The sequence below is a fragment of the Apium graveolens genome, chromosome 8 (assembly GCF_009905375.1).
Source record: "Apium graveolens cultivar Ventura chromosome 8, ASM990537v1, whole genome shotgun sequence".
NCBI lineage: Eukaryota > Viridiplantae > Streptophyta > Magnoliopsida > Apiales > Apiaceae > Apium > Apium graveolens.
This window is the reverse complement of record NC_133654.1, coordinates 21,389,642-21,403,482: the sequence shown is the minus strand read 5'-3', so window position 1 is coordinate 21,403,482 and position 13,841 is coordinate 21,389,642. Positions and strand designations below refer to the sequence as shown.

Below are 13,841 nucleotides of genomic sequence, written 5' to 3'. Positions count from 1 at the left end.
CGGGAGTGGTTTGTGTTGGTTGCCGAGGAGTTAGTGAAGCATAAAATTCTTGTTTCATATGGTCCTGACAAGAGAAGAGTATTACCCTCTCGGGGTAAGGATTTAATTCTTGTTCTATATTTTCATTTTTTTTTTGCCATATTTTATATTTTCATTTAATTGTTGTAATCCATCTGCGATATAAATATATAACTTGTTAAGTATGAAAATAGATGTGAGGTTGTCAATTATACTAACTTTTGCCTAAGTTTTTATTTATGAATCACTTTATTAATATTCTAATTTTAAATATTTATAATACTACTCGAATTAATTTTTTGAAGTCTATTTTGACCAGGTGTATATAAAAATACTCTCTCTATCCAATTAAATTTTATACATCACTTTTTGACACGTTTTTTAATATTCATTTAAAATATATTTTCACAATATTTTTTTTTAAGTTTTAAAGCTTTTATTCACAAAATTTTTTTTTACAAAAAATATTATAAAACTATAATTAATAGAAGTTTTGAAAGCGTGCAAAATCATTAGCAAAAAGAATCAAATGAGCGAGTTCTTCCCTTCTGAATCAAATTAGTAGTTTGGCTTAGTATTCACATGAACAGGACATGTGGCTAGTTTCGTGTGTTGATAAGAGAGTAAACATGTATTCACATGAACAGGACATGTGGCTAGTTACGTGTGTTGATTAGAGAGTAAACATGTGGCGGGAGGGGTTATTATTACATAAGAATAAAAATTTGGTCAGTTGGGTGAGGACAATTAGAGTCAGGTTCTGTAATTGAGGAGAATTTGAAGAGAGAAGTAAACATCGGAGAAACAGAAGAATGGCAGGGACAATTGCAAGAGAGAGAGACTGGAGAAACAGAGGAATAGCAGGGACAATTGCGAGAGAGAGAAGTAAACACCGGAGAAACAGAGGAATAGCAGGGATTTGCAAGAGAAAGAGAGAGAGACCGGAGAAACAGAGGAATAGAGGGACAATTGCGAGAGAGAGAAGTAAACACCGGAGAAACAGAGGAATAGCAGGGACAATTGAGAGAGAGAGAGAGAGTTATTTGTATTTATTCAAAGTTTCAATTGAAGAAAGGGAAAGGTAAGTTGTAGTCAATAACCTAGAGTTTTATCTTTCTTCCATGCATATAAATTAAGATTTTGATTTATATATGTAAATATACTCTATTATTTAACAATGTCTTCGCCTTGACCATATGGGGACTTTGAGCTTGAGGTATCTATCATATTTATTTGTGGATTTGTATTTTTTTAATAAATGTATGTATTGGTTAAATTTTTGTTGGTGCAGGACCTGAGTTAGTATGGTCATAATATAAGCATATTTATACGAATCTACTACTTAGGTAGCTTGTCACTTATAAACGCTTTATAAATCGGTTCTAATACTTGTATTGTTATGAGAATTGGATTAGCCGCAACACTTTGAGAGAAGCTCATACATGTAATAAATCTGGAAGCTTGAAGAGGGTGAATTGGTAAATGAGCAGCTTCAAGGTGTATGTTTATGCAGATAACAATTTACTACAGTTTTCGATAGAGATTATAATAAAGGCGGGGGGCAACATTGAATTCAATGGGGGAAATAATTATAAGCCGATCACCTATAGTGAAAAAATGGAGTAAATTTCGATTTTTTTGCTTAGTGAAAAAGGAGTGATTTTTTTTTTTTGCAATTCTTACTTGTTCCGGGAGATCTTTCTAGTTCACAAAATTCTGAAAAATAATTATTCCCTGTCTTGTGTTGTTTAGAACTGCTTGTTCCAAGAGATCTTTTTAGTTAACAAAATTCTGAAAAGTTTATTCATTATATTGTGTCTCTTAGCAAATGTAAGTTGACCTCTTCATTTTACATATTTTAGATCCACCACGATGCTTGTTTCAAATGATTTTCTTTTAAAATCTTTGTTTTACTGTTAGTATGCTTACTGAGCATTTCCCTGACTCATATATTGTAAATTTTATTATGATCTAGTTAAGAATGAGGAGGGTGAGTCCACAAGAGTGATCAAAGGAAAAGTGAAGTGCGGAGAATGAAAGTTGTGCTAGCTGGGAGTGTGAGATGATAATTTTATCTAGTGTGAGGAGAGTTTCTATATTTTGTATGTGTATTATGGGTGCAGTTTGAAAAAAAGAGAGTCAAGTATTTAGTACTCTGGTGTGAGTAGAGACTAGTAGATTCTTTATTGTAGTAGTATGTAATAATTTATATAAACCTATTTAATAGTTTCTTTGTGCATATTGCTGCTACATGTTAATAAAATTCTACAAGGTAAGTTATTGTACTAAAAAAAGGCAGTTACGATTGTACTATCTGTTTATGTTCATTGCAGAAGCTATGAAGAAAGGTGACAGATTCCTATATGTCTTTGTTGGTAAGATCATTGCATTGGCAATGATGCACAATGTGCAATTAGGCATTACTTTTGACCGGTTACTGTACTTGGGTTTGGCTGGAAAAGATATCGGAATTGAAGATTTTAAAGAGACCGACCCAAAACTTTACTTGAGTTGGAAAAATTGTCTGGACAAGGAGGATGACGAGACTGTTCTATGCGTAGAAGAATCGATTGATGAGTTTTTGGACTCCATATATGAGAAGATTGAGGGAATAAAGTCTGGCTTCAAATCTGCTTCACTCTTTGTCTTCCCTGAGAGCGCCAACTTCTTTCGAGATATTGGGGCCCGTGGTGTTGATAATTTTCTGCTTGGCGATACAGCTGACATATCAGTTCAAGACTGGATGAATCACACAGACTATGTTGGTTATACTAAAGATGACCCCCAGATAAGCTGGTTCTGGAAGGTAGGTTATCTCTGCTACTCTTTCATTATAATTGTGCATATTAAATGTTGTCCAGTGGTAATATAATGAACATAATTGATATTTACTGGATAGGTATTTACTTGTATGCCCGTATTGGTATATTTAACTTGTAGCCGAGAATCAGTTTATAATCATTCTAAAATGCAAAGCTCATACAAGTTGAACTTGACTTACTAATCATGGTTGTCTGCTAATATACTTTAGACCCCTTCAAATATGGAATGAAGCATATTGATTAAAACTGTGCTAGATATGTCTTTATATGTATAAAGAAGCCTAGTACTTATCCTCATCAATCTATACATTAATTTTCATTTCACAATATATCTTTCTCCAGTTTGTAGGTTTTGTTTAGACTATAAATTGATTCATTATTCTTGTTGGCAAAAATACTTATTTCGTGACATCGAAACCAGGTGGTAAAAAATCTGTCACAGGAGGAGATGAGAGATCTACTTTTTTTTTGGACAGCGGTCAAATTTCTCCCTCCAGGAGGCTTCAAGGGTCTTCCAATGAGGCTATGTATTTCCAGGACCGGAGGAGAAGAATGGAGGTGGCCTTTGGCATTCACATGTTTCTTTCGATTGAATATTCCGTCCTATGCTTCTTCACAAGTCTTGCAGGAGCGCATGCAGTGCATAATTGGTGGGAACTTTTGCTTTGACCTTGAATAGCAGATGAGTTTTTAAATAGTAGCTTTGTGTGCTGAAATTCTAGACAGTCGATATATCATCAATGTTGTACCAATGTTACTGCTTCACCTGGTACTAGAACTTGAATGTGGTTGTGATTTGTATGATCTCAATTTGCAACTTTCATTCCTCTGTAAAGAACTGAACATTGTTTTACTATATAGCGTGTTAGATGCAAATCTGTTGTCGGTTTAATCTTCAATTCTACAGTACTGGCTGGTAACCCTGTATATGTATCAAGTTATTATTTCCATAAAATTCAACATCTTAATTCTGCAAAATATAGATCGAATTAGTTAAAAATAAACTGACGGTGGGATGTATACTAACAAATAAAAATTAAAAATTGAAGTAAAAATTGAAGTTAAAACAAAGTTTACTAGAGCAGAAGTTAATTTGTAAGTTAATTTGTTACTGATACTGATTTAATTACATACAATTATAAAAAATAGTTACATAAAATTTTAAAAATAGTTGTATAATTTTCTAGTAATTACCAAAATTTGGTAATTCTGTAAAACAGGTTTCCCTGTTAGTACATACTAGCCTAAAATCCGTGCTATACACGGTTGTTTAAAATAATTCTAGCATAAAATCCGTGAAATCCGTGCGATGCACGGTTGTTTAAAATAATTGTAAATTTATTTTTTTATTTTAATGTTATATTAATTATATTTATTAAAAGAGTAAGCATGTGTGAAGTATAGTCAGATATATTGTTTGTTATATTATAATAGCTATATTTAATGATATTTAGATTTTAAAATAATTAAATTCATAAACCGACCCGGTAAATAGGTTCCGAAAAATATAAAACCGTCTCAATAAATATGTCATGTGTTTTAATTAAAATATTTTAATTTAGAACTATTTAGATTATTCATCAGATTCAAATCTTTAACTAATTTATATAGTGATTATCACCATTTATATCTAATCGGAAATTTGGTTTATAAATTTCAAAGATTAGAATTTAAAGGATCTTAAAGTGGTTTTTTTATTAGTGGATGTAACCCAAGAGATAAGATGTTATTGTCCATGCTAATATGATATATCTTCTTATAATTTTAGATTTGGTATCAGCTCCAGAACGGATATTATAACATTTGTGATGCAGTTAGCCACGTTTTAGCTGTAAAGGTTAGTTATTTTATACTAATTAAGATTAAAATATGAGTTATTAGTTATTGTAATGGCTTTATTTGGAAGTTTAAAAATAGCTTCTTAAAATAAATTAGATATTTAACTAATGAAAAAACTGTTGGGAATCACGGACTTAGGGTGTTACTACGTTTTACGATAAAGATTACGAAAAGAGGATTACCTTGTTAATGGTTGATTCCACGCTCTTTTATTGTATTCTCAAATTCCCTTGAGCGAAGTGTGGCCTCCGTCTTCTCAAGTTATCCTCTCTTCTTGCTCCTTGGTGGCTACAATATGTTTTCACACAATCCCAAGCAAGAAGAGAATAAAAATATATATAGGCTACAATAGGGACCATGGATAATTAGGTTGGGTCTTCTAATTACATCTTGAGCCTAGCCCAATATAATTAAATATTAATTCAATCCACTAAAGAATTAATATTTGCACTACCTTTCCTAATACCGTAATTTAATTAATTTGGTTCCAATATTATTTGCTTATTAAATTTCCCATGTTTAAAATATCATATGTCCATTAATTAAATAAATTACTGATAATTTATTTAATTAATATCTTTTATCCTTGATCATCCACTCAACATTTATTTAATTATGCCAGAATAAATTCCACCTGCAGGGTTTCACATAATTAAATCTTTTTGAGCTTTCAAGGGGACATCATTAACCCGAATATTATCATGACATGGATTCCTTCAATAAATAATATCCACCATGTATATAATTCCATCACCCAAAATATAATGATATAATTCAAAAGAATTATTTCATATATAAATCAAAGCATGTAAATAATATACACGTGTCAATTACTATTTCCGGATTAAGAACCTAAGCATTAATAATAACATAAAATCTTAGTTCTCCTTCTTAATCAGTATTAAGGGAACAATTCTAAATTTGATCATGTTCAATATACACAAAGTATACTAGTATTATTTATTAGTCAATATAAACTAATCTAAATAATACTACAGTCATACCAGTGGATTGTCCAACACCACCTGTGCTGTGAACCTTATTATATTATATTATATAACCGCCAAAGCATATGGTGATTCATTGTCAGTACATTAGGGACAAAATGATTAGAAGAATTTTGATTGATTATAGTAGACTTTTGTTTCTAGGTTGGATTCAAATGAGCTATTCTGCTGTTGTATACTTGAGAATTCTGGTGGCGTTATTGGTAAATCATTTAAATAAGTTAAAGAGTGAAGGTACATTTTGAGTTGGTTTAGTTGACTTGAAGGCATTTACATCTAATCAGTACATTTCAGTTGTTTTTAGAAAAATACAGAAGTAGTAGGTTTTTTACTATTTTGGTATTGTACGGTCCATACTTTATCTGTTTGAGTACTTGTTCTAGAGGTTGCTGTACTTTTGATCGTGGAGGATTGTGAGAATTGAGGAGTTATGAAGATAATTGTGTCATAACAGAACTTGTGAATCGGTATTCTGTTGAAGGTTTTGTTAGGAGTTGTCCCACATCGTTTGTGGGAGGGGCAGTTTGCTAGAATATAAGAAGTCAGACAACTCCAATTAGTATGAGACCTTTTAGCAGTGACTCAAAACAAATCCGTGCGGGCTCGGCCCAAAGCGGACAATATCATACTAATGTGGAGTTAAGGCGTGCTCAGTAAGCCCAACAAGTGATATCAGAGCTTCAGGTTATAACGGTCCATAACAATCTCACGTGGGCTCCAGAAGTGACCTAGGAAGAGGCAGATGGGTTTGCCCCAGAATGGGCTCAAGGAAAAAGTAAGGCAGACGGGCATTTCAGTATGGGCCTAGGGGAGCAGATAGTCAGATGGACTTTCAGTATGGGTGAGGGGGAGCCTGGTCACACTGAATGAGGCAGAATCGACAGGTGTCGGGCCCGATGTGTGAAGGGGGAGATTGTTAGGAGTTGTCCCACATCGCTTGTGGGAGGGGCAGTTTGCTAGAATATAAGCAGCCAGATAACTCCAATTAGTATGAGGCCTTTTGGGAGGTGCCCAAAAACAAACCCGTGCGGGCTCGGCCCAAAGCGGACAATATCATACTAATGTGGAGTTAGGCCTGCTCAGCAAGCCCAACAAGTGGTATCAGAGCTTCAGGTTATAAACGGTCCATAACAATCTCAAATGGGTTCCAGAAGTGACCTAGGAAGAGGCAGATGGGCTTGCCCCAGAATGGGTTCAAGAAAAAGGCAGACGGGTCTTCCAGTATGGGCTTAGGGGGAGCAGATAGTCAGATGGATTTCCAGTATGGGTCAAAGGGGAGCAGATTACATAATCAGGTGGGATATAAGAAGCCAGACAACTCCAATTAGTATGAGGCTTTTTAGCAGTGACTCAAAACAAATCTGTGCGGACTCGGCCCAAAGCGGACAATATCATACTAATGTGGAGTTAAGGCGTGCTCAGCAAGCCCAACAAGTTTGAACTTTGAAGTTGTGATGGTCATTATTAGAGGTTCAAGCTGTGCTTTGAAACAATGTGTGAATTTGTTTGCAAGAGTGAGGTCTCGGAGAAGTGGTAATCTTCAGTATAATGCAATAAAGGAGGAAGGCGAGAAGCAATATATGAGTTGCTACAACAGGTGTAACAGCAGTTTCTAAGGGTACAGAAATACAAGTAATGTAAGTGAACAACTTTGTGTTCTTCCTACATAGTCATTGACAGATGATGCACACCATATTTCGTCTGTTTGTTATCTGGTATGTTTCCTTTTTGCAGGACTTGCTATTTTTTTCAGTAGACCTAATATTTTCAGAAAAAAGAGATGGAGAATGTGGCTGCCTTTATTCCAAAAAAAAGGAAGAAGAAAAAAATCAGAGAGAATGCTCGTGTAAGTAGTTCCCTGTTCCCTTCTGTTTAAGTAGTTCTAGCACAGAAGCACTAAAATCTTATGTATCAAACTCAACATTCCTCCTTGAAGTGTTGATTTACTGATTCAGTAATCTACCAGATGTGCTATCCAGTATCTACAGTCAACATGTGATTTCAGTAATTTACTGATTTCTTAGAGGTTTTAGTCAACATGTGATGACTAAAATATAAATAAAGGGATACAAAATTTTAAAAATGTTAAATTAATCAATTAATAATGTAAAAAATATTATAAATATGTGAACCGCACTGTATAAATTTAGTTTTTTTTAATATGCTAAACTGGTATTCCCATTTGCAATAATGTGAATCGTGGTGAAAAAATGTCCAAAATACACCATTTTTGGGTTTTAACTGTTTAAAATACTAATTGACGGTACTATATGCCCCAAATACCCACGGAGTACGCAGTATAGAAATGGATATTAAATTTTTAAAAATTTAATATCCATGGCAAGCATGCGAATTCCTTTAATTTTTTTGCAAGATATGCGCATGACTAATATGCATATATCTAAAAAGTGAAAGAAAATACGCATACTAATCATACATAATTTTTGTTAATTTTTTAAAAGTCGAATATGTATTTTTCCCAAATGCGTGTTTCATGGTTATTTTGAATAACTTTGAATCATCCAACTCAACTAGGGTTGTAATTCGAGTCGAGCTTTTTTGAGTTCGACTCGAACTCGACTCGATTAACTCGACTCGACTCGACTCGAACTCGTTATCGAGCTCGAACAAGATTTTAGGCTCGATTAAAAACTCGAGCCGAGCCGAGTTTTTTTGAACTCGACTCGAGCTCGACTCGATAAACTCGAACTCGACTCGACTCGAACTCGAACTCGGTTAATTTTTTTATATTTTATTAATATTTTTATTTTTTATATATGTTATTACTTATGTTATTAATATTACTTATGTTTTTCTATATTTTTATTTTTTTCATTAATATAACTTGATGCTATTTTTATTTGTTATTTACATGATTAATGCTATTTTATTTTACTTATATTATTAATATGACTTATGTCTTTCTATATTTGTTATTTACATGATTGATAATTTTTTTTGGTTATGTATATATATTTTGATATTGGTATTCCTTTGTCATTTTTTGTATATTTGAGGGGACCCCTTCTATACTTTTATTTGTTTGAAAAAGTTTGCATTTATTTTTTTCAATCGGTTGCTTCAAAGTTCAGATGTCTTCCTATATATTGTCCCTTTTTCTACCCAAGGGTGTTTTTTTGGTCAACCTTAATATACTAATCATGTCTTCCATAACCTCATTACGATTCTACCATATTTGATTAATAAACTTAACACTTAACATTGTAATAGTGAGACATAAATCCGGAAATTTCATATAACATTTATTTTGTTTCAAAACTAATTTTGTTTTGAATTGAATTAGATTTGTATTGCATCAATAATTAATATTTTATAGAAAAATAAGAATTTATTAATTTGAAAAAGTAAAACAAAAAACTAAAAAGAATCAAGTTGGAGTTGAAGCAAGTAAAATTGTTATCGAGTTTCGTTTGATTTTATTTTAAAATAAAAATGATAGTTACGAATTTTACATCAAATAATCTATTCAATATAGGGTTTCTATTTTTTTGTTTAAATCACGAATCTATAGAATATTCCTTTATTTTAGACTCATAAGTTATCATTTATTTCAAAATTTAACGGTCATTTATAGTAATAATGTATTACTACTATATTGATATTTAATTATAAATTTGATTCATACTTTTGATAATTGTCTAAATTCTAATTGAGATGTCAACTAATTAGATCTAAATTTACAATTTAGTGATAAGTTAATATGTATATTATACAACTATTATATAAATTACACCAAAAAAGTTTTATTATGATGTATTGCTATTAATTAAAATTATTATTTTTATAATTGTTATTTATTAATGATTTAATGTCTATTACGTACTTTTGTTTTAAAAAAGATAAAAATTACTTTTCTCTCCCGAGTCCCGACAATAATAAAATTATCATTTTACTTTATTTATTATATATATAAGATATACAATATACAATATAGAAAAATAAGTACATTTTTAAGAAATATGAAGATAAAGTTAAACAATATTAATAGAATAGATTATTTGAAAAATTATACTAACAAAGGTGTTGTTATTTGTTTTATAGTTTATACATATTTGAATATGTTGTTAGATTTACCTCAGAACACATGTATGTAATTTTGAACATTTATTTATTGTTATTAATAGTGAAACTAATGTTTTTAAATTATAAGTCAAAATTTCAAAAAAAAAATAAATTTACGAAGGTAAAAATAAAACTCGAATAACTCGATAAGAACCCGATAACTCAAAAACATGTTAAAAACTCGATAAACTCGTAGGCTCGATAAACTCGTAGACTCGATAAACTCGATAAGGACTCGATAACTCGAAAATATGTGAAAAAACTCGATAAACTCGAAAACTCGTTAAACTCGAAAACTCGTGAAAAAACTCGTTAAGTTCGAAAACTCGCGAACTGCTCGAACTCGGCTCGTGTATTATCCGAGCCGAGCTCGAACACACAATTCAGGCTCGATTATTTTCAGGATCAACTCGACTCGATAAAAAAAAGCTCGAACTCGACTGTAAAAAACTCGAACTCGGTTCGACTCGGCTCGAATTACAGCCCTAAACTCAACCTACAGCCGAGGGAATACGCTAAAACTCGTCTAATATATGGTCGTAAAAAAAAGCTAATATATCATTATGAAATTGTGGCTAAGATTTGGAAGATGTGGAAGAGATTTTTCGCTGGTTCCTAAAATTTTGTAATATGAATTCTTTTGAGGAAATGTTAAATTCTTCAAAAACATTCTAATTTTTTTTCTAACAACATATGTATTTAAACATTCTTTCTATTTTCTCTTCCGACGCTATAAACCACACATAATTTTCTTTTACATAAATTATTAGTTAAAGAATACTCTTTTTTTGAAACGCATCAATGAATTAATAGATCAAGGACCAGTAATCTAGCCATTATATTACTATAATTTAATAACCTTAATAAAATTGTAAACAAGAGTTCACAATACTTTTGTGAAATATTTATTATTGACAACAACTAATTTACAATAAAAGAGTAATAGAATAATTTACACTATCTTTCAATTTCATAAAAAAATAATATTTTATTTTAAGATTTCAAAGAAAATAAATTATTTAGAAACATACAATTTTGAAAGCGTAATAAGGAAATACAATGAATACGCTTGTTTCATAAAATTAAAAAAAATGAAACTAAAATGAATATATTATAAATTTATCTTATTTGTAGTACTTGAATTTTGGTAACCTTACATTAATTATTTCTAGTTTTTAAGTTTTGCTATAGTTTGCCGATACAAGTGTATTTTTATAATTTTCGACTAATGTTTTAACTTTGAGAATGTGTATTTCCAAGTTGAAGAAAATGAAATACTCCTATAATTGTGATTTAAATTACAATAATGTACATTACCAATAGCAATTAAGCAGTATTTAATCCACATAAAATATAACATAAATTTGTTACTGAAATTAGAATAACGGCCTTAAATAAAATTAGTACACCCTACATGTACATGGAAAGGGGAAACTGCACAATTACACTATGCTGGGCAATTGGCATGGATGGCTCCTCCAGTCACGCTTAAAAAAAAGAAATTGATGTTGAATGGTCATCCGTTGACCAGCATTTTCCAGGGTTTTTTTTTACTTTAAACAGTGGTTTTTTCTTCTTTACCGAAATTAAAGAAAGTCTAAAGTTTCTAAAATCCTACTCGAATGCCGTGTTGTCAGAGCAACTCGAATGCCCGTCTTCTATGAGAAAAATGAATAGAGGTATCTAGTGGGGAGGACTGTGGAGGGTTCGAATGATAACTCGTTTGCGTGGATAACTGAGAGTAATCAAACTATGCACGTCCAATGAATTTGATTTTAATGGCCAAGATTATCTGTATAATACAAAACGTGGAATGTAACATGTTTAAAAATTAGGGTTTGTTTAGTATGTGTTCATAAACCCATCTTAAAAAGGTGTGACTTATTAGTTGTAAAAATTTTATTAGTGGAGATTTTTATACATGCAAGAGTTCATAATTTTTCATCAATATTTTGTGAACAACTTATCAATAACTAATTTTTAGCAAGTGACCCTGAGTACACATTAGAAATAACCTGAAAACTAAATTAACTGTTGTTTTAAAAATTAACTTTCACCTAATGTTCTTTTTATATTCATTCACATTCTTTTTCTTATATTGTATTTTTCGTTACTTTAATTTTTCACGGAGTAAAATTACAAGGGCGTGGTTGAAATATGCACTGAGTTTCAAATTTTTGGCCGAATTTTCACTTTCACAGAGTGTGGGTTGGGTCGAAGTTAATTTTCGTATTTTAAAATCTTGGCGGCCGTCTCTGCTAACTTAACACCTCTAAATAAAAAAAACCCGTAAAATGAAGGGATACATATCAAACGACACTTGAACATATTCTACTTTTTCAAAGTCTCTCTATTCACTTAAACCCTAATTATCGATTCCCAAACGACGTTTGCAAGATATTGAACGAGATGGAGTGGTTTATGCGACACAGGAGTGAGTTGCACAAATACGGAGCTATTGAGTGTCATTCTTTCGATGTCCTAATTAACTTGTATTTTACAATCTAATTATTTACTTACTTTATGTTAGAGTAGATTATTGGTTATGTGGTCCCAAATCTTATTTCAATTAACTAATCAATTAACTTTTTCTAAAATACACATTTCAATTTCAATTTCACTATTATATTAAAGACAAAACAAAAGTTTGGTTGTTGGTCCAGCCGTCAGATTAAATTAATGAGAATTGTTAGATATATTTTAAAAATTATTATTTAAGTGATATAAGATCGAATTTTACAAGCTAACATATTATTAAAATTTATAATATATAATGATAAAAATGACCGTATCTATACTCTTTATTAATAAGCGAAACTATGTATAATTTGGTGTTAAAAGTACCAAAGTACCAAATTTTGGTACTTACCTGACATAAATTGACTTCTATTCTCTATAAACTTTTTTTAATACAAATCGACTTTTATTCTTTGTAAATTTTATTTTCTTTTTCATTAGTATTCATCCGATCATCTATTTACTTCATAAAATAAATATATTTTTAAATGATTTGTAAATTATATTAAAATTTATTAAGTTGCGTTAAATTAAGTAAAATAACTTATATTTATTTTTAATTTTAGAAAAACTACAAACTACTAGGAAAACTCCTAACATGAATTGAATTATATTCACCGTAACACTTTATTTATTTATAAATTATATTAAAATTTTTTAAGTTACATTAAATTAAGTATCATAACATATATATACTTTTTATTAATAAGTAAAACTATGTATATTTTGTTGCTAAAAGTATTAAAGGTACAAAAGTACCTGACATAAGTTGATTTCTATTCTTTATAAACTTTGTTTTTAATTCTTTGTATATTTTTTTTCTTTTTAGTTAATATTCATCCAATCGTCTATTTATTTCATAAAATAAAAATATTTTTTAAAAAATTTGTAAATTATATTAAAAATTTATTAAGTTGCGTTAAATTAAGTAAAATAACTTATATTTATTTTTAATTTTAGAAAATTACAAACTACTAGGTAAACTCCTAACACGAATTGAATTATATCCTCTATAAACTTTATTTATTTATAAATTATATTAAAAATATATTAAGTTACATTAAATTAAGCATAATAACATATATATACTTTTATATTTGAAAAACTACTAACTATAAATTAACTATTAACACGAATTGATTCTATTTCCTGTAAACTTTATTTTCTATAGCATTATTTTAAAATATTGAACTAATTGGTAAATGACTTTACTAACATTAATTAACTTTTAAACTGAAAATTATTGATTTAACGATTGTATTTGTTGCTGTACATCACAACGTTTATTTACTTTAAATTTAAAAACATATATTAACAGTTACAGATTTATATGTTGTATTTAAATTATATTGAGTAATATTAAATTAAGTTTAATAACATCTATTTACTTTTAATTTGTAAATTAAATTTATCGATAATTAAGTAATATTAAATAAACTATATTGAAAAGGCTAATTATAAGATACTTATCAAATTATATTAATTAATATTAAATTATCTATAGAACAGATATTTGGTTCATAAGATAGAGATACAATTCGTTTTACAAAAATAA

The 13,841-nt window shown here is 30.0% G+C and overlaps 1 protein-coding gene across 1 annotated transcript; it reads left to right on the top strand.

Annotated features, from left to right (window-relative positions):
- The first annotated feature begins 352 nt into the window (after window positions 1-352).
- Window positions 353-3,723, top strand: LOC141678235 (E3 ubiquitin-protein ligase UPL5-like). Its single transcript, XM_074484499.1, has 3 exons — window positions 353-1,099; window positions 2,352-2,824; window positions 3,262-3,723. The coding sequence occupies exons 2-3, from the start codon at window positions 2,357-2,359 to the stop codon at window positions 3,517-3,519; spliced, it is 726 nt and encodes a 241-aa protein (XP_074340600.1). The 5' UTR covers window positions 353-1,099; window positions 2,352-2,356; the 3' UTR covers window positions 3,520-3,723.
- Window positions 3,724-13,841: the final 10,118 nt, after the last annotated feature.

Bases quoted from the DNA above. Each gene is read 5' to 3' on its own strand.
- LOC141678235 (XM_074484499.1), top strand. From the start codon at position 2,357: ATGAAGAAAGGTGACAGATTCCTATATGTCTTTGTTGGTAAGATCATT. The intron at 2,825-3,261 runs GTAGGTTATCTC...CATCGAAACCAG, and splicing joins AGATAAGCTGGTTCTGGAAG to GTGGTAAAAAATCTGTCACA.